Source organism: Scyliorhinus canicula, chromosome 5, assembly GCF_902713615.1.
Source record: "Scyliorhinus canicula chromosome 5, sScyCan1.1, whole genome shotgun sequence".
NCBI lineage: Eukaryota > Metazoa > Chordata > Chondrichthyes > Carcharhiniformes > Scyliorhinidae > Scyliorhinus > Scyliorhinus canicula.
Genome location: NC_052150.1, coordinates 221,808,104 through 221,829,259, shown reverse-complemented (window position 1 = coordinate 221,829,259; position 21,156 = coordinate 221,808,104). Strand labels below are relative to the sequence as shown.

Here is a 21,156-nt window from a genome sequence, read left to right as displayed (position 1 = left end):
TCCACCTCACCGCCACCGGTCCACATCACCGCCACCGCTCCACCTCACCGCCATCGCTCCACCTCACCGCCACCGCTCCACCTCACCGTCATCGCTCCACCTCACCGCCACCACTCCACCTCACCGCCACAGCTCCACCTCACCGCCATTGCTCCACCTCACCGCCATCGCTCCACCTCACCGCCACCGCTCCACCTCACCGCCATCTCTCCACCTCACCGCCACCGCTCCACCTCACCGTCACAGCTCCACCTCACCGCCACCTCACCGCCACCGCTCCACCCCACCGCTTCACCGCCACCGCTCCACCTCACCGCCACAGCTCCACCTCACCGCCACCGCTCCACCTCACCGCCACAGCTTCACCTCACCGCCATCGCTCCACCTCACCGCCACCGCTCCACCTCACCGCCACAGCTTCACCTCACCGCCATCGCTCCACCTCACCGCCACTGCTCCACCTCACCGCCACTGCTCCACCTCACCGCCACCGCTCCACCTCACCGCCACCGCTCCACCTCACCGCCATTGCTCCACCTCACCGCCACTGCTCCACCTCACCGCCACCGCTCCACATCACCGCCACCGCTCCACCTCACCGCCACAGCTCCACCTCACCGCCACTGCTCCACCTCACCGCCACCGCTCCACGTCACCGCCATCGCTCCACGTCACCGCCACCGCTCCACATCACCGCCACCGCTCCACCTCACCGCCACCTCACCGCTCCACCTCACCGCCACCGCTCCACCTCACCGCCACCGCTCCACCTCACCGCCACCGCTCCACCTCACCGCCACCGCTCCACCTCACCGCCACCGCTCCACCTCACCGCCACCTCTCCACCTCACCGCCACCGCTCCACCTCACCGCCACCGCTCCACCTCACCTCCATCGCTCCACCTCACCTCCATCGCTCCACCTCACCGCCACCGCTCCAACTCACCGCCACCGCTCCACCACACCGCCACCGCTCCACCTCACGGCCATCGCTCCACCTCACCGCCACCGCTCCACCTCACCTCCATCGCTCCACCTCACCTCCATCGCTCCACCTCACCGCCACCGCTCCAACTCACCGCCACCGCTCCACCTCACCTCCATCGCTCCACCTCACCGCCATCTCTCCACCTCACCGCCACCGCTCCACCTCACCGTCACAGCTCCACCTCACCGCCACCTCACCGCCACCGCTCCACCTCACTGCCACAGCTCCACCTCACCGCCACCGCTCCACCTCACCGCCACCGCTCCACCTCACCGCCACAGCTTCACCTCACCGCCATCGCTCCACCTCACCGCCACCGCTCCACCTCACCGCCACAGCTTCACCTCACCGCCATCGCTCCACCTCACCGCCACCGCTCCACCTCACCGCCACAGCTCCACCTCACCGCCATCGCTCCACCTCACCGCCATCGCTCCCCTCACCGCCATCGCTCCACCTCACCGTCACTGCTCCACCTCACCGCCACTGCTCCACCTCACCGCCACCGCTCCACCTCACCGCTCCACCTCACCGCCACTGCTCCACCTCACCGCCACCGCTCCACCTCACCGCCATCGCTCCACCTCACGGCCATCGCTCCACCTCACCGCCACCGCTCCACCTCACCGCCATCGCTCCACCTCACCGCCACTGCTCCACCTCACCGCCACCGCTCCACCTCACCGCCATCGCTCCACCTCACCGCCACCGCTCCACCTCACCGCCACCGCTCCACCTCACAGCCAACGCTCCACCTCACCGCCACAGCTCCACCTCACCGCCACTGCTCCACCTCACCGCCACCGCTCCACGTCACCGCCACCGCTCCACGTCACCGCCACCGCTCCACATCACCGCCACCGCTCCACCTCACCGCCACCTCACCGCCACCGCTCCACCTCACCGCCATCGCTCCACCTCACCGCCACCGCTCCACCTCACCGCCACCGCTCCACCTCACCGCCACCGCTCCACCTCACCGCCACCGCTCCACCTCACTGCCACCGCTCCACCTCACCGCCACCTCTCCACCTCACCGCCACAGCTCCACCTCACCGCCACCGCTCCACCTCACCGCCACCGCTCCACCTCACCGTCACCGCTCCACCTCCACCGCTCCACGTCACCGCCACCGCTCCACCTCACCGCCACAGCTCCACCTCACTGCCACCGCTCCACCTCACCGCCACCTCTCCACCTCACCGTCACCGCTCCACCTCACCGCCACCGCTCCACCTCACCGCCACCTCTCCACCTCACCGTCACCGCTCCACCTCCACCGCTCCACGTCACCGCCACCGCTCCACCTCACCGCCACCGCTCCACCTCACCGCCACCGCTCCACCTCACCGCCACACCTCAGTCACCGCTCCACCTCACTGCCACCGCTCCACCTCACCGCCACCGCTCCACCTCACTGCCACCGCTCCACCTCACCGCCACCGCTCCACGTCACCGCCACCGCTCCACCTCACCGCCACCGCTCCACGTCACCGCCACCGCTCCACCTCACCGCCACCGCTCCACCTCACCGCCACCGCTCCACCTCACCACCACCGCTCCACCTCACCGTCACCACTCCACCTCACTGCCACCTCACCACGTCACCGCTCCACCGCAGTCACCACTCCACCTCACCACCACCGCTCCACGTCACCGCTCCACCTCACCGCCATCGCGCCACCTCACCACGTCGCCGTCACCGCTCCACCTCACCGTCACCGCGCCACCGCTCCACGTCACCGTCACCATTCCACCTCACCGTCACCGCTCCACCTCACCGCCACCTCACCACGTCACCGTCACCGCTCCACGTCACCGCCATCGCTCCACGTCACCGCCACCGCTCCACCTCACCGCCACCGCTCCACATCACCGCCCATCTCACCACGTCACCGTCACCGCTCCACGCCACCACCACCGCTCCACGTCACCGCCACCGCTCCACCTCACCGCCATCGCTCCACCTCACTGCCACTGCTTTAACTCACTGCCTGCACTCCTCCAGTTCGACTTGCTATTTAATAGGCAGTGTACCTAGCTCAGTCCTAAATGACGTGGATGCAGGTGGCTAAATAACCCAACATAAGTAAGGGAGAGCCATTTCTATATTCCACTCCTCCTGCATTTAAATAATGGGTACCGCAGACCAGTTTATTTACCATTTTGACAAGCTACAGATTTGGGTGGGTTTAGTGGGGTCCTTCCCGGTGCTACAAGCATTGGGAATGACCCTATTATTGAACGGCATTCTATTATTTTTTGGGGATCTTGGCAGGGCTCCCAATTCCTGCACTGAGAAGCTCCGCTTGGCGATCTCTCGTGCCTAACACCCCCCTCCCAAACTTCCCCATTGGGGGGTCCTCGAGCCCCAAGCACTCCACCTCATAGGGGCAGGGTATCCCGAGGCCTGATCCCCAGCACAGGCAAAATGCCACCAGGGCACCTTGGCACTAGCATCCTGGCAATGCCCCTGCCAGGCTGGCAAGGTGACAGTGCCCAGGTGCCATCAACAGTGCCAGGATACCAACCTGTCCAGCGGTCAGCCACCTGAGGCCTCCGATCACCTGGGAGGACCCCCCACCCCCAGTGCTCTTCCGCCTGGTCCCTGTTTGGAAACCAGTGCTGAATGGCACTGGGCTGGGGGCTCCTCGGCAACGCTGATGTCTACGCCTGGGTTAGTTCTGGCGTAGACATGGTTAAGTGAGCTTAACTGCATACTTAACTATGCAAATCTAGATACTGCCCGTCGTGGGCAGGATCCAGATCGTAATGTCTCCTGAGACTGCATTAGATCTGGTGGGGTGTAGTGACCGCCTGGAATTCCAGAAGAGGCTTCTCGTGGGATTTACCGGCTGCACACCGTCCCAATTTTGGCAGGTCACAGCCGAGAAATCACTCTCTTAGAGTTTTATGGGTTTCCATTTTACGCTCTGGGAATGTGGGGACCACTGCCAAGTTGTTAACTTATTGCTTGCTTTTCCCCGGAGATGATTTGAGTCAAACTCAGAACACACGACTGACCAGACTGGTTCTAGGGTTGGTTTGTAAACCGATGGGTTTCTCTGACCATCTGGCAGCTTTCGAGGTAGGCTGCTATTTCCAAGGGCTGGTGCAGACTCGATGGGCCAAATGGCCTCCTTCCGCACTGTAAATTCTATCATTCTCTGATTATTTCTCTGGTGCCAGCCTGGATTTGCTGCATTCATGTTCAGATGTTGCCATGAAGGGATTTGAGCTCTAGAATTGCTCACCCTTTACCATAATTACAAAAGCAGTAACACAGGATAGGTATGGGATTAGTCTTGTATCAAACCCAATGGTTCTGCTGAAATTTTGATGAAGTAGGACATTAGAAGGCGCAGTTTACAGTGTAGAAAAATAGTTGCACTGTCTTTCCTCCAATTTCTCTTTTCCTTGCTTAATGGCCTCCTTCTGTTTCTGTATTCCTACCTCCACTGATTGAGAAATGGTTAGTCCCAAACCAGGGAGGAGGTACACTTTAAAGCACTACTTGTTCAAAGTGTTGCAAATTACTGTAGAAATGTACCAGAATGGGCACTATATGCTGCCACTGCTTCCTGACTAACCCTTGAAGTGTGTGTGTGTGTGTGCAGTGTTGGCTGTATGGTGTGAAGTCTGATCTGCTTTATTGGGGTAGTGGCCGCTGCATTGAATTTTGGAAAATTAGTGAGCATCATGTGGGGTCTTTTGGAAGGGATTGGAGTTACTGTTTTGGGGAAAGAAAAGGGGTGGGTGCGATTCTCCCCTCGTGTTGCCTCCGGTGCACGTCCCGCTAATCCCGGAGAATCTCACCGAACGGAGAATGATGCTCCTAGCCCTTGGCACCAGAGGCATTTGAGGGCGGGAACCCTACTTATATTTAAATGAGTATTTAAACCTATTTAAATATGCATTTCCGGATTTTAGCCGGAGACTCCAGAATTCTTGCGCAGCTTGAGGCCGGTGGGAAGCACTGGAGACCATTTGTGATGACCACCCTGCGAGGGGATCTTCGGTGACCCTATAGTGGGGTGTCGGTGACTTGCGGGGGGAGGGGAAAGGGGTGGAATGGGGGACTGTAAGGTTGTTTGGAGATCAGAGCACCCTTTAAAAAGGCCGTGCCGATCTCCGAGGAACTGGCCTGGCTGGCGTATTTAGGTTCTGCATATCTCTTTCCCAACGGGACTCTTCCCCCAAGCTCCAAAAAATCACTTGCGTGTCGGTGGATTGCGATGGGAATCGCGCCAGAACAGTTGGCGGCGTTCTCCCCCGTTTTACCGCCTGAATGAAACTTGGGGCAGGATTTTCCGGCTGTACCCACCAGGCGACTAGGAAATTCCTGCACGAGGTCAACAGACCTTTACATGGTTCCCATCCCATTCGTGCCGATCTTGCGGCAGGCGTGGCCGAAAAATCTAGCACTTAGTTATTTTCGTGGGAGAATTCCACCCAAGGTGTTTGTCTTTTTAAAAAATAAATTTAGAATACCCTTGTCTGTCAAAAAGCTATCTCAGTCAGGCTTGAATATATTCAATGGCCCAGCCTCCACTGCTCTCTGAGGAAGAGAATTCCGAAGACTGTTACAGAGATTACTAGAGAAAAAATTCTTCCTCATCTCCATCATAAATTGGTAACGACTTCTTTTGAAACTGTGTCCCCTAGTTCTAGAATCCCCAGGAGGAGAAGCATCCTCTCTGCACCTACTCTGTCAAATGCCCTCAGAATCTTATGTTTCAGTGAGATAATTTCTCATTCTCCTAAACTCCAATGAGCATAGTCTCGACCTGCTCAACCTTTCCCCATAAGATAATACTTTGATCCCAGGAATCGCTCTCGTGACCCTTTTCTGAACCCCCTCCAATGCAAATAAGAAGAACAAAACTGTATGCAGTACTCTAAGTATGGTCTTGTCAATGTCCTGTACAGTTGTAGCAAGACCTCCCTACTTGTATACCCCAACCCCCTTGCAATAAAGGCCAGCATTCCATTTACCTTCTTAATTACTCGCAGTATCTGCATACTAACGTTTTGTGATTCATGTACCTGAGATCTGTATCACAGAATTTTGCAGTCTTTTTTACTTTAAATACCGTTCTCTTTTTTTATTCTTCCCAATGGACAACCTCACGTTTTCCCACATTATACTCCACCTTGCAAGTTTTTGCCCACTCTCTTAAAAAAAACCCTGCAAGTTATAGATAGGTAGGCAGAACGGTGGCCTAGTGGTTAGCACAACCGCCTCACGGCGCTGAGGTCCCAGGTACGATCCCGGCTCTGGGTCACTGTCCGTGTGGAGTTTGCACATTCTCCCCGTGTATGCGTGGGTTTCGCCCCCACAACCCAAAAATGTGCAGAGTAGGTGGATTGGCCATGCTAAATTGCCCCTTAATTGGAAAAAATAATTGGATAACCTAAATTTTTTTAGAAAAAAAAAAAGAAGTTATAGATAGGTTATGTCCTTCTCACAACTTGCTTTCCTCCCTATCTCTGTATCGTCATCAAATTTGGCTCCGATGCAGTTGGTCCCTTCATCATTCTTTACCATGAAACATTTGCAACAAAACAATGTTGATCAAGATCAGGCAGTTCAAGGAGCGGCACGGTGGCACACTGGTTAGCACTGCTGCCTCATGCGTCGAGGGCCTGGGTTCGATCCCGGCCCCGGGTCACTGTCCTTGTGGAGTCTGCACATTCTCCCCGTGTCTGTGTGGGTCTCGCCCCCACAACCCAAAAATGTGCAGGACAGGTGGATTGGCCATGTTGAATTGCCACTTAAAAAAAAAGATTGGGTTGTTCACAGTAGGGCAGTCTCTTGGATACCTGAATTGGAATAAGAACAGGCTTCCTTTGCAAGTCAGTACGTCAACCTCATTCCTGGAGTGAGATACTGCAGTTGCATGAAGAGACTGGAGAAATTGGCGTTGTTCTCCTTGAGGCAGAGACAGTTATTCAGAGATTTTATAGAAGCATTCAAAATAATGAAGAGTTTTGATGAAGTAACTAAAGAGAAACTGTTACCAGTAACCAGAGAACACAAATCTATGATAATTGGCACAAAAACCAGAGGCAACTTGAGGAAAACATTTTTATAGAGTGAGTATCGAATGATGATCTGGAATGCACTGCCTGGAAGAAATGGAAATTGACTATAAAGTGAAACTCTTAAAAGGAAATTCGATACATACAAAAAGAACAACTAAGGAGAAGGAGCAGGGTCATGGGACTAATTGGACAGCTCTTTCAAAGAACCAGCACAGGCGCAATGGGCTAAATGTCTGCCTCCTGCAACCTCCGGTGATTTTTTCTTAAATCAACTCCACCTATCCTGTGATTGTCCATCACAATGCCTTCCAGAAAACACGTAATTGTCAATTGAACCCACAGACCGTGCACATTCTTGCTAACCTATTCCACAGGTCTGTCTTGTAGGCTAAAGATTTTATCTGGCTTGATTTTCTCAGAACTCATTTGATATTTGAACCCTTCGTCATAATGATCACTGGATCAGTTTTGTTAGTAAATCTTCATATTGACAACTCTCTTCACAAGAAGACTAACTAAACTTCCTTAACTTCTCCAAAATCTTAAAGCGATCTACTCAAGGGGCAAGGCAAGGGAAAGGAGATAGGTTTAAGGGAGGGAATTGAAACATCCTAGATAAGCAATCCTCTATACTGATAAGCAGCCTCTAAACTGTGGCAAAAATGATGCCAGCTATTTTCTTCAGCTAATTTTTTTATCGCATTCTCTTTTTCAGTTTCTCAGAGCAGCGTCAGCTTGAAGAAACAGAGGAGTCGGAGCTTTTTCAACTCGTTCCTATGTTGCTTTCGAGACTACAATGTGGATTCGGCGACCTGCAACAGCAACAGCAATGCTCAGATCACCACTGTGGAGGAGAATGGGTCGATTGGCAAGGTGCGTTTTCCCCCACTGTTTTTATTGATCAAGCATTTGGTGACGGAATTTCCAGATGCATCTGTGGTGACAACTTATTCTTTCCGTTGCTGCCGAGTAATGCCCAAAGTAGACAAAATACTAATCTTCCCCATTAAGAAATCAGTTGTCAGTCAGAATGGATTCAGATCAGAAACTTTTACTCATGAGTGCAATGATGCTCCTCCTGGCCAGAACCAAGTATTATCAGCTTCACAGTTTTAAAATACGGCAGTATAGGGGCTGGTTTAGCACAGGGCTAAATCGCTGGCTTTGAAAGCAGACCAAGGCAGGCCAGCAGCACCTTTCAATTCCCGTACCAGCCTCCCCGAACAGGCGCCGGAATGTGGCGACTAGGGGCTTTTCACAGTAACTTCATTTGAAGCCTACTTGTAACAGTAAGCGATTTTCATTTCATTTATTTCCATCCTTAAACTGAAAGTTGCAGACCTTTTGGTAATAGGTTTGTTGAGGTGTTTGGCAGCAGTATCTTTCAGAATGTCTGACGTTATTTCATGATTAATTGACTACTTAAATCACTTGGCTTTCTCACAAAGGATTCCAATAATGAAGACTTTGCGTATTTAGAGAAGGAATTACAGATGGGGCCCTAAAGTATTTTTGGCAAAGGTGAAAATTGCTCCTACCTTTTAAATCTTGGAGCACGTTCAGACATTTTAAGCTAGTGTTCAAGCCTCCAGTAAAGCCTTTTGTTGCACAGTTCTAAACTTTTCTGAAGTGTCGTTTTGAGTTGGAAGTTCACACTGCAGGGAAAACAATACGCTTGTTTATGAATCTTTGCTGTAGAATAAACTCATTTCATTTTTAGAAAGAAAGCTTTTCTCAGCTCAAATCTGTAGCCCCAAACAGCACATCTTTTGTGTGCAAATACAGATTCACGGATTTCCTGCATTGAAATTCTGATCCGTGCATTTACTAAAGGTCTAAATAAAGTTTGGACTGGGGGTGAGCAGACTCTCATTTGGTGTTTCTTTTTTTGCCTCGAGTGGAATGCCTGTTAAGTAAGACCTTGCCACCAGACACAGCTGCAGACATTCAAAATTGCCGTAACTCTTAGAATCATAGAATTTATAGTGCAGAAGGAGGCCATTCGGCCCATCGTGTCTGCACCGGCTCTTGGAAAGAGCACCCTACTGAAGTCCACAGCTCCACCCCATCCCTGTAACCCCATCTAACCTAAGGGCAATTTATCACGGCCAATCCACCTAACCTGCACATCTTTGGACTGTGGGAGGAAACCGGAACATCCGGAGGAAACCCACGCAGACACGGGGAGAACGTGCAGACTCCGCATTGACAGTGACCCAAGTGGGAATCGAACCTGGGACCCTGGCGCTGTGACGCCATAGTGCTATCCACTATGCTACCATGCTGCCCGTCAAAGGCTCAGATTCGTGCTACAATCAAAGACAGGGCTAAATCGCTGGCTTTGGAAGCAGACCAAGCAGGCCAGCAGCACGGTTCGATTCCCGTAACAGCCTCCCCGAACAGGCGCCGGAATGTGGCGACTAGGGGCTTTTCACAGTAACTTCATTGAAGCCTACTCGTGACAATAAGCGATTTTTATTCATTTCATTTGAATTCCTGATTTTTCACTATTTGCCCCAACTTCTGCGTTATTTGCATATTTTAAGATTGTGCTCCCTATCCCCGAAAGAAAATAATCTATGTATCGATGATGATCCAGCATTTACCCCAACCACTTGCAACAATTATTTGCTGCCTGTGAATCAACCATGTTTCCTCTCGTACTGAATGATGTAAGATGTGTTAAGAAATTCTCCGCCTACACTGAATCCTCTTGAAAATATTAAGCTTAATCTAAATTAAGCATTTAATGCTATTTTAAACATTGCGCCCCAGGTTAGTATCACTAAAGGTTGTGCCACAGCTTAACAAGGCCGTTTTAAAACAAAGCAAGCCAAGCACCAGACTTCTTTTCTAGAGGGATCGAATTGAGAAGCAGGGTAGTTTTGCTAAACTTGAACAATTTTTTTCGTAATCCCCAGTAAGGTTGGAGCCCGGATCAAAGTGACTGAAGTGTCCATTGCAACCCTTTTAATGTACCAAAATGTTGTCAGCTCACTATTTTGGCCTCTGGGTTATCCAATATGAAATTTCATGCAAGGAACCAACAGGTAGGCAGATGGGTGGTTAGTAATGGAACATAAACTGATGGTCAGTGGGAAAAGTGGAAGGAGGGGGTTGGCATGCATGCAGATCTAAGATACAATATAATAATAATCTTTATTGTCACAGCCTCATTCCGGCGCCTGTTCGGGTACCCACAGGGAGAATTCAGAATGCCCAAATCATCTAATAAGCATGTTTTTCGGGATTTGGTGGGAGGAAACCGGAGCACTGGGTGGAAACCCATGCAGCCACGGGGAGAACGTGCAGACTCCACAAAGACAGTGACCCGAGCCGGGAATCGAATCTGGGACCCTGGTGCTGTGAAGCAACAGTGCTAACCACTGTGCTATTGTGCCGCCATCGGTAATGTTACACATTAACATATAAATTAGGAGCTGGAGTAGGCCACTTGGTCCTTCGAGCCTGCATCATCATTCAATGAGATCATGGCTGATCTGATTTGTAAGCACGGTGCATAGGTTCTAACAGACTGATCCCTGCCAACCTCATTCATGTGGTTTATGTAGTTTAAACAATGTCATTACAGGATAGAAAATGCTAATTCCTAATGCTATCTGTTCTAACCCTTTGCTAAGTGCTCTAGGGAGGCTCGTTAGTTTTTGTTCTGCTAACTAGCCACTGATTTAGAGAATGTAGTTTGCTGTGAGTGAGGCAAAATTCAGTGTATGGACTATACCTGGATGATGATTAGAAACTCTAAAAAGAGACCATGTATGTTATTTCCTGGACACCATATCAACAAATTGATGTGAGGCAAAGATGCATCTTGCAATGACATTTAGGTTAAGTGGAGAAATATGTCCAAGAAAGCCAGTAGTTCTGTCTGCTACAAACCGAGAAACATAAGAACATAAGAACTAGGAGTAGGAGTAGGCCATCTGGACCCTCGAGCCTGCTCCGCCATTCAATGAGATCATGGCTGATCTTTTGTGGACTCAGCTCCACTTTCCGGCCTGAACACCATAACCCTTAATCCCTTTATTCTTCAAAAAACTATCTATCTTTACCTTAAAAACATTTAATGAAGGAGCCTCAACTGCTTCACTGGGCAAGGAATTCCATAGATTCACAACCCTTTGGGTGAAGAAGTTCCTCCTAAACTCAGTCCTAAATCTACTTCCCCTTATTTTGAGGCTATGTCCCCTAGTTCTGCTTTCACCCGCCAGTGGAAACAACCTGCCCGCATCTATCCTATCTATTCCCTTCATAATTTTAAATGTTTCTATAAGATCCCCCCTCATCCTTCTAAATTCCAATGAGTACAGTCCCAGTCTACTCAACCTCGCCTCGTAATCATCCAACCCCTTCAGATCTGGGATTAACTTAGTGCATCTCCTCTGCACACCCTCCAGTGCCAGTATGTCCTTTCTCAAGTAAGGAGATCAAAACTGAACACAATACTCCAGGTGTGGCCTCACTAACACCTTATACAATTGCAACATAACCTCCCTAGTCTTAAACTCCACGCCTCTAGCAATGAATTCCATTTGCCTTCTTAATCACCTGTTGCTCCTGTAAACCAACTTTCTGTGACTCATGCACTAGCACACCCAGGTCTCTCTGCACAGCGGCATGCTTTAATATTTTATCGTTTAAATAATAATCACGTTTGCTGTTATTCCTACCAAAATGGATAAACTCACATTTGTCAACATTGTATTCCATCTGCCAGACCCTAGCCCATTCACTTAACCTATCCAAATCCCTCTGCAGACTTCCAGTATCCTCTGCACTTTTCGCTTTACCACTCATCTTAGTATCGTCTGCAAACTTGGACACATTGCCCTTGGTCCCCAACTCCAAATCATCTATGTAACACGCAGTGTTGTTAATGCATTCGATTTCAAGATACTTTTTTTAAAAATCACACTATCCTGTAGTCTAATCCTCGCAGACCAAACCCACTGTACTGTAAACTGAAGGACACAGTGACTAATTTCATTCCTTCCCCAGGCAATGCTGCAATATCTTTAATAATTAAGAAGGTAACTAAAAGCTTTGTTCTTAAGCAAGACTAGACTAAAGATAAATTGTGCACATTCTACAATTTTCTATGTTGCTATTTCAGACCCATTTATTACTGTTGGCCTATTGGCATTCCCTATATCCATTTAAATGCATAATTTAAAAAATCTATATTTTCCTCGCTCTTGTTTGTTACTGAAACCGTTACAAAATTTTAACTTTTTTATATGAGCATTACTGTGTGCAGTTTTGGCCCCCTTACCTCAGAAAGGATACTATTGTCACAAATGGAGTACAACACAAGGTTCACCAGACTTGTCCCAGAGGTGGAGGGACTGTCTTAAGAAGAGAGATTGGGGAAACTGGGCGTAGAAGAATGAGAGGTGATCGCATTAAAATCTATAAAATAGTTAAAGGGATTAGCAGGGTAATGCAGGCGAGTAGTCTGACAACACCAGGTTAAAGTCCAGCAGGTTTGTTTCGAATCACTAGCTCTCGGAGGGCAGCTCCTTCCTCGGGTGAATCCTTAGGCAGGAGCGGTGCTCTGAAAGCTAGTGATTCATAGAATTATTTCATAGAATTTACAGTGCAGAAGGAGGCCATTCAGCCCATCAAGTCTGCACCGGCTCTTGGAAAGAGACCTAACTTCACCCTGTCCCCATAACCCAGTAACCCCACCCAACACTAAGGGCAATTTGGACCCTAAGGGCAATTTAGCATGGCCAATCCACCTAACCTGCTCATCTTTGGACTATGGGAGGAAACCGGAGCACCTGGAGGAAACCCACGCACACACGGGGAGAATGTGCAGACTCCACACAGACAGTGACCCAAGCTGGGAATCGAACCTGGGAACCTGGAGCTGTGAAGCATTTGTGCTATCCATTATGCTACCGTGCTGCCCCGTGATTCAAAACAAAACTGTTGGACTTTAACCGGGTGTTGTCAGACTTCTTACTGTGCCCACCCCAGTCCAACGCCGGCATCTCCACATCATGATTAACAATGTGATTCCAACAGCGGCAGAAATGAAAAAGATGTATTACTCCTACTTTATTTCTGCCTGAAACTCTTTTAAGAGTGAACACTGGAATAAATCTTTTGGACATAACCTAATGTACTTGTTCCTGAACCGAGTACTCCAGTACCCCATCTAAATTTCCTGGCTGTTTGTTCTCCGCGAGAAAGCTGGGATGTCATGAGACAAGTGTCACAGTGACTAATGTAAGGGGAGCAAAACTAACATTGATGTTTCCAAAAATTAATTTTGAGCTATGATTTGAGTAATGCGTCGATGTGGGGGGAGGATTATTTGAAGAGATTAGAAGGGAATAGACTCTTGGGAATGTTTCTCCAACTCACCGGGGGATTGGAGCATTACTGTACAATTGACCCGTTGCTGTTCGATGTGTTCCTGCACTTTTATAATCCTTACAATTTATTTTTAAATTTCCAATTCAGGAGCAATTTAGCGCGGCCAATCCACCTAGCCTGCACATCTTTGAGTTGTGGGGATGAAACCCACACAGACACGGGGAGGATGTGCAAATTCCACACGGACAGTGACCCGGGATCGAACCCAGGTCCTTGCCACTGTGAGGCAGCAGTGCTAACCACTGCACTGCTGTGCATGGGGTGGGGTGGGCTTTAAATGTGTGTTCCAGAGCCCCTAATGCTCACCCGACAAAAGCAATATGCCATGTGGCTCAATTTCTTTCAGTTATAAACTATTTGTTTTCTGTTTTCCCAATTTTCTTTACTCTTAACTCTGAAAACAGGACATTACACTGGAATTTGGTTCAACCATTTCTGTCAACTCTCCAAACTCTTGTGTCAACTTGAATTGTTAGCGGGCAGTTTGGCTGTGAGCAGCATCACAGCTCAGCTGTACCTGGTCCATCATGGAAATTGACTGGCATGCATTCTCCAACCCTGTGTCACCAGGTAGCAATCACGAACACTGAAGGAAAATCTACTTCTACCTCTTGTAGACTCAGAGGCACTAAGGCCAATGACAGCACCAATGCCCCCCCAGAAAACAGCACTTAACTAGTGCCAAACTTTGAATATTGCTAGTTGGTGTAGCTGAGTGTCACACTCTGTGATGCATTTAACAACAGAGTCATTGGTGAACTGAAACTAATTGTTAAGATAAAACACACAAATCAGACTGCAAAATATATCTTTCCCCCCGCCTCCCCCTTGAGAAGACTGTAGTAGGGGTTGCCTGCAGAACTCCTGACAGCACTGACATTTAAACATGGAGCTCAGGGAAGCAAGTAGGAAAACAAACATGGTTATAATGAGAATTTCTAATTATCACATAAACTTGGAGAAGCAGTACAGCTTGAGTAGTAAAGGCAATTTTTCTACAATGGTTTCAGGACAGATTACTGGGGCAATATGCTTTAGAATCAACATGGGAGGAGGCCATAATGGATTTAGTGCTGATTTACAAACCAGAATTAGTGAGCAGTCTGACGGTATGGGCGGTATGGTAGCACAGTGGTTAGCACAGTTGCTTCACAGCGCCAGAGACCTGGGTTCGATTCTCAGCTTGGGTCACTGTCTCTGCAGAGTATGCACATTTCCCCGTGTCTGTGTACCCAAACAGGCGCTAGAGTGTGGCAACCCTGGGATTTTCACAGTAACTTCATTACAGTGTTAATGTAAGCCTACTTGTGACACTAATAAAGATTATTATTAGGGCAGCACGGTAGCATAGTGGTTAGCACAATTTCTTCACAGCTCCAGGTCCCAGGTTCAATTCCCGGCTGGGTCACTGTCTGTGCGGAGCCTGCATGTTCTCCCCGTGTGTGCGTGGGTTTCCCCCGGGTGCTCGTTTCCTCCCACAGTCCAAAGATGTGCGGGTTAGGTGGATTGGCCATGTTTAATTGCCCTTAGTGCCGAAAAAAGGTTAAGTGGAGGTTACGGGGATAGGGTAGATACGTGGGCTTGAGTAGGATGTTCTTTGTCATCAAACTCGATGGACCAAATGGCCTCCTTCTGCACTGTAATTTTTCTATGATCTATGATTATAAAAGAGCATCTTGAGCATAGTGACCATTATATAATTGAACTTATTAGGTTTGAGAGGGAGTAGAGGGAATCCCAAAGGATTAAATTCAAGGGCAGCCTTTGAAAGGACAAGAAATGAATTGATCGCAGTGAGATGGACTGAACTTATTCATGTGTAACTCTGAACTTGGTATTTGTGCTTGCAAAACACAAAAGTGCAAAGGCTCCACTTTTATGTAGTTAAACTGAGGTACAAGGTAGTGTTAGAAAGGAAAAATTTAAATCAGGTGGAAAGCAGTAAAAAGCAACAAAGGAATGAAAAGTCGAGGTTTAAAAAAAGATTTTAAATAAAACTTTCATGGAATATCAAAGATTTTTAATGAAACATTAAGAAAGATTAGTACTGTAATTAGTACTTTAAAGTGGTCTCGTCTCTGAGTATATGCGTAATAGACTGAGCAGTTTTCATTCCCTTATCTGAGGAAAGATATACAGGCATTGGGGGCAGTCCAGAGAAGGTTCACTAGGTTGATCCCGCGTATGGAGGGATTTTGTTGCTCATTGGAGTTTGGAAGAATGAGAAGCGATCTTATTGAGACATATCGGATTCTCAGGGGGTTTGACAGGGTTGATGCTGAGAGGATGTTTCCCCTTGTGGGAGAGTCTAGGACCAGAGGGCACAATCTCAGAGTAAAGGGTCTCCCATTTCAGACAGAGATGAGGAGGAATTTCTTCTCTCAGAGGGTAGTGAATTCTTTACGGCAGAGAGCTGTAGAGGCTGGGTCGTCAAGTATGTGCAAGACTGAGATAGACAGATTTTTAATCAGTAAGGAAATCGAGGGTTATGGGGATATGGTGGGGAGAATGGAGTTGAGGATTATCACATCAGATTAATCATGATCTCATTGAATGGCAGAGCAGACTCGATGGGTTGAATGACCGACTTCTGTACCTACATCCTATGGTCTTAAGAAGGAAATGGCAGACTTGTTAAATTTCACATTGGAGGAAGAAGACTTTCTCCTGTTCCTCTGAATACCCAGTGGATTTTGAATTGACTTCCCACAACACTCTCATATTTGATACACAACCCAACCAGTTTGATTCCGGAATCTTGGACTTCAAGCTTACTTTCTCTTTTCAACAGTTACACATGGGGCTGTACTCCAGCCATATGCTGGGCAATAACACTATTTTAATTCCTTTACCTTCAAAAGAAGGACTGTGGTACTGATGGCAGTCCCATTCTTAATGAAAACCAACTGATGAATCCTCATATGGCAGGTTACATCATTAAACTAAGGCTTCAGGCCTGGGTGCTGCCTGTCCCACCTCTCAGAAAGAGAGGAAGAAAAATTAAGTGTGCCCGATGTGGCCTGCTGTTGTCCCACTTTCTGTCAACCCCAGATTATGAGGAGCATTGATAGAGACCTGGAAACTGGTTGTATGCCTGCTCCTCCAATGAGGGAATCAGTTAAGCCATGGCTTGATGCATGATCTATTGATTTCGATCACCAAAACACAATTCAGGCAGACTTATTTTACTGTAAGAATACTGTTCAAAACTGTCAAGTAGATTATTCCTTTCAATAGCGATCCAACAATAGATCAATTCATCTATTATGTGCTCAGTTTTCTTTTTTCTTTGAGCCCACCTCCAGAATTGCAAGCAGACGGTTTTATACACACATGCACTCTTAAAACAAACTATGTGTGCCGTGTGGAGCAGTATTATGACAGATCCTTATTATAATGGAGGATCTTCAGCTAATGGCCCTGCTGACTGTTCTTTCTGAGGCCTTTGTTTTGATTCCTGTGACCTAAATTGTTTTGTCGGCTCTGAGAAATCACATGCTTCAATAATAGTGCAAAATGACACTTACAACCCGTTGGAGATTTATTCCTAAAATCATTGGACAAACTTCACATCTTCATAAAATGTAAAATTATGAGGACAGGCTGCAGCGACCTGCCTTTTATTCCTTAACTGTGGGTCCTTAAAGCCAAATTATGAAACACCTGGTTCCTTGTTAATCTTCCTTATGGAAGATTAACAAGGAATCTAATTGAGGCCTTTAAGGATTTGATAGTGTATATAGAGAGGAACTATCTCCTGCAGCTGAGGAGTCCAGAACACGGTGGGTGGGGGCGCGCGCGCATAACCTTAAAGTTGACACTTGGCTGTTGAGAAAACACCGCCTCCCACAAAGGTTGGTGGAAATCTGGGACTCCCCAGCACTGCCCCACCTACCAAAATGCTGTTACGGTCAGTTGACAACTTTATAACTTGTGATTGATTTTTCTAGTTAAGGATGTTAAGGTAGATTGAATGAGTTCAAGTACAGATCAGCTGCAATTGAAATACAGAACAGGTTGAGGGACATTCTCCCAGTTTCTGTGTTTCTAAATGGTTGAACTCACAGAATATGATCCCCAAAACATCGGTGGTAAGACCTAGGACCAGGTGTTTCATAATTTGGCTTTAAGGACCCACTCCATCATTTTGTTAGCTGTGGTGTACCTGTGGGAGGTTTGCTAGAGTCACTCGGGAGAATTTAAACTAGCTAGCGTAGAAAGTGTAATAACTGAAGGGGAAATAGAGAACAAAAATAAGAGAATATCACCCTGCCTGCTCAAACGCAGTGGTTTAAAGTGTATTTGTTTCAACTCCAGAAGTATAGCTAGTAAGACAGATGGACTTAGAGCACTTATTAGTATTTGGAATTACAATGTTGTGGCTATCACAGAAACATGGTTAAAGGAAGGGCAGGATTGGCAGCTGATCATTGGAGGATATAGATGCTTCAGGAGAGATAGAGGAGGATGTAAAACGGGTGGGGGAGTAGCATTACCGGTTAAGGAGAATATTATAGCCATACTGTGGGAAGACACCTTGGAGGGCTCAAACAGTGAGGCAATCTGGATAGAGCTCCAGAATAGGAAGGGGGCAATCACAATGTAGGGTGTTTATTACAGGCCCCCCAACTGCCAGCGAGAGATAAAGGAGCTGATAAGTAGAGAGATTTTGGATAGGTGCAAAAGTAACAAGGTTTTTGTGGTCGGCGATTTTAATTTCCTATATATTGACTGGGACTCACTTAGTGCTGGGGGCTTGGATGGGGCAGAGTTTGTAAGGCGTATCCAGGAAGCCTTCTTGATGCAATATATAGATAGTCCAACTAGGGAAGGGGCAGTACTGGATCTGGTATTGGGGAATGAGCCTGGACAGGTGCTTGAGGTTTTGTTCGAGGAACATTCTGGGAGTAGTAACCACAATTCCGTAAGTTTTAGGGTACTTTAGGATAGGGATGAGGGTAACCCTCGTGTTAAGGTGCTAAACTGGGGAAAGGCAAATTACGATAACATAGACAGGAGTTGAAGAATTTGGATTGGGTGCGGCAGTTGGATGGTAATCAAAATCGGACATGTGGGAGTCTTTCAAGTGACAGTTGATTAGGATTCAGGAAAGTCACGTTACTGAGAGAACGAAGGATAAGTATGGTAAGTTTAGGGAGCCTTGGATAATGATGGATGTTGTGAACCTCGTCAAAAAGAAAAATACTTTTGCATGGTCTAGAAGGGTGGGGACAGTCAAAATCCTTGAGGAGTATAAAGAAAGTCGGATGGTACTGAAGCAGGAAATTAGGAGGGCTAGAAGGGGTCATGAAAAATCCGTGGCAAGTAGGATTAAGGTGAATCCCAAGGCCTTTTATTCATATGTAAAAAGCAAGAGAGTAGCCAGGGAAAGGATTGGACCACTTAAAGACAGTGGGGGGAATCTATATGTTGAGCCAGAGGAAATGGGCGAGGTACTAAATGAATACTTTGCATCAATGTTCACCAAAGAAAGAGACTTTGTGGAAGATGATTCTTGGGTAGGGTGTGTGGACATTCTGGATCGAAAAGGAGGAGGTATTGGGTCTTTTAAAAGATATTAGATAAGTCTCCTGGGCCAGATGAGATTTACCCCTGTATATGATGTGGAGATGTCGGCGTTGGACTGGGGTGGGCACAGTAAGAAGTCTTACAACACCTGATTAAAGTCCAACATGTTTGTTTCACACACTAGCTTTCGGAGCACTGCTCCTTCTTCAGGTGAATGAAGAGGTATGTTCCAGAAACATATATAGAGACAAATTTAAAGATCTTCATCGATGACGTGTTGGAGGCTGCGAAGAAGATATCGTGGCAATTGTCGGTGTTGAGTACTGAGGCTGTTGCAGCAATGCCGTCGTCATGGGGGATGCTGGTGTAGAGGGCCGAGACGTCCGTTGTGATGAGGAATGTTCCTGGTTCATCTGGTCCATGGGTGCTGAGTTTCTGTAGGAAGTCCGTCGTGTCGCGACAGAAGCTGGGCGTACCTTGTATGATGGGTTTTAAGATGCCCTCCATGTGGCCAGAGAGGTTCTCACACAGGGTCCCATTGCCTGAAATTATAAGACGGCCTGGTGTGTTTTCCTTGTGTATTTTCGGGAGGCAGTAGAGATCTCCAATGCGGGGAGTATGTGGGATGAGGGCATGTCGGGTGCTCTGAAGGTCTGGATCCAAGGTCTTGATCAGTCTGTTGAGTTGGCGGATGTGTTCCTTGTTCGGATCATTCACCAGCATCCCCATGACGACGGCATTGCTGCAACAGCCTTAGTACTCAACACCGACAACTGCCAATCTCCAGATGCAAATCTGCAACTCATCCGCTTCATTCTGGATTACAACGTCTTCACCTTCGACAACAAGTTCTTCATCCAGCCACACGGAACAGCCATGGGGACCAAATTCACACCTCAACATGCCAACATCTTCATGCACAAGTTTGAACAAGACCTCTTCACCGCACAGGACCTTCAACCGACGCTATACACCAGATACATTGATGATATTTTTTTCCTTTGGACCCACGGCGAAGAATCACTGAAACGACTACACGATGACATCAATAAGTTCCATCCCACCATCAGACTTACCATGGACTACACTCCAGAATCAGTTGCATTCTTGGACACGCTCATCTCCATCAAGGACAGTCACCTCAGCATTTCTCTTTACCACAAGCCTACGGATAACCTCACGATGCTCCACTTCTCCAGCTTCCACCCTAAACACATTAAAGAAGCCATCCCCGATGGACAAGCCCTCCGTATGCACAGGATCTGCTCAGACGAGGAGGAGCGTAACAGACATCTACAGACGCTGAAAGATGCCCTCGTACGATCGGGATATGGTGCTCGTCTCATCGATCGACAGTTCCAACGCGCCACAGCAAAAAACCACACCGACCTCCTCAGAAGACAAACACGGGACACAACCAACAGAGTACCCTTCGTCGTCCAGTACTTTCCCGGAGCGGAGAAACTACGACACCTTCGCAGCCTTCAATACGTCATCGATGAAGATGAACATCTTGCCAAGGTCATCCCCACACCCCCACTACTTGCCTTCAAACAACCGCGCAACCTCAAACAAACCATTGTTTGCAGCAAACTACCCAGCCTTCAAAACAGCGACCACAACACCACACAACCCTGCCATGGCAATCTCTGCAAAATGTGCCAGATCATCGACATGGATACCACCGTTACACGCAAGAACACCACCCACCAGGTACGCGGTACATACTCGTGCGACTCGGCCAACGTTGTCTACCTCATACGCTGCAGGAAAGGATGTCCCGAAGCATGGTACATTGGCGAGACCATGCAGATGCTGCGGCAACGAATGAACGGACATCGCACGACAATCACCAGGCAGGAATGTTCCCTTCCAGTCGGGGAACACTTCGGCAGTCCACGGCATTCGGCCTCTGATCTCCGGGTAAGCGTTCTCCATGGCGGCCTTCAAGAGGCGCGACAATGCAGAATCGGCGAGCAGAAACTGATAGCCAAGTTCCGCACGCATGAGTACGACCTCAACTGGGACCTGGGATTCATGTCGCATTACATTCATCCCCCACCATCTGGCCTGGGCTTGCAAAATTCTACCAACTGTCCTGGCTTGAGACAATTCACACCTCTTTAACTTGGGGTTACCTATCTCTGGACCTGTAAAGACTCAATTACCTGCAAATGCTCATATTCTAA

General features: G+C 48.3%; 1 protein-coding gene across 3 annotated transcripts in view; it reads left to right on the top strand.

Moving 5' to 3' along the window:
* ctdspla (CTD (carboxy-terminal domain, RNA polymerase II, polypeptide A) small phosphatase-like a) overlaps positions 1–21,156 on the top strand; it is a 217,444-nt gene that overhangs the window by 131,486 nt on the left and 64,802 nt on the right. For all 3 annotated transcript variants that reach the window (XM_038798573.1, XM_038798571.1, XM_038798572.1), the window contains exon 2: positions 7,749–7,906. In XM_038798573.1, the coding sequence (XP_038654501.1) occupies positions 7,749–7,906 (158 nt within the window). The remainder of the gene's footprint in view (positions 1–7,748; positions 7,907–21,156) is intronic.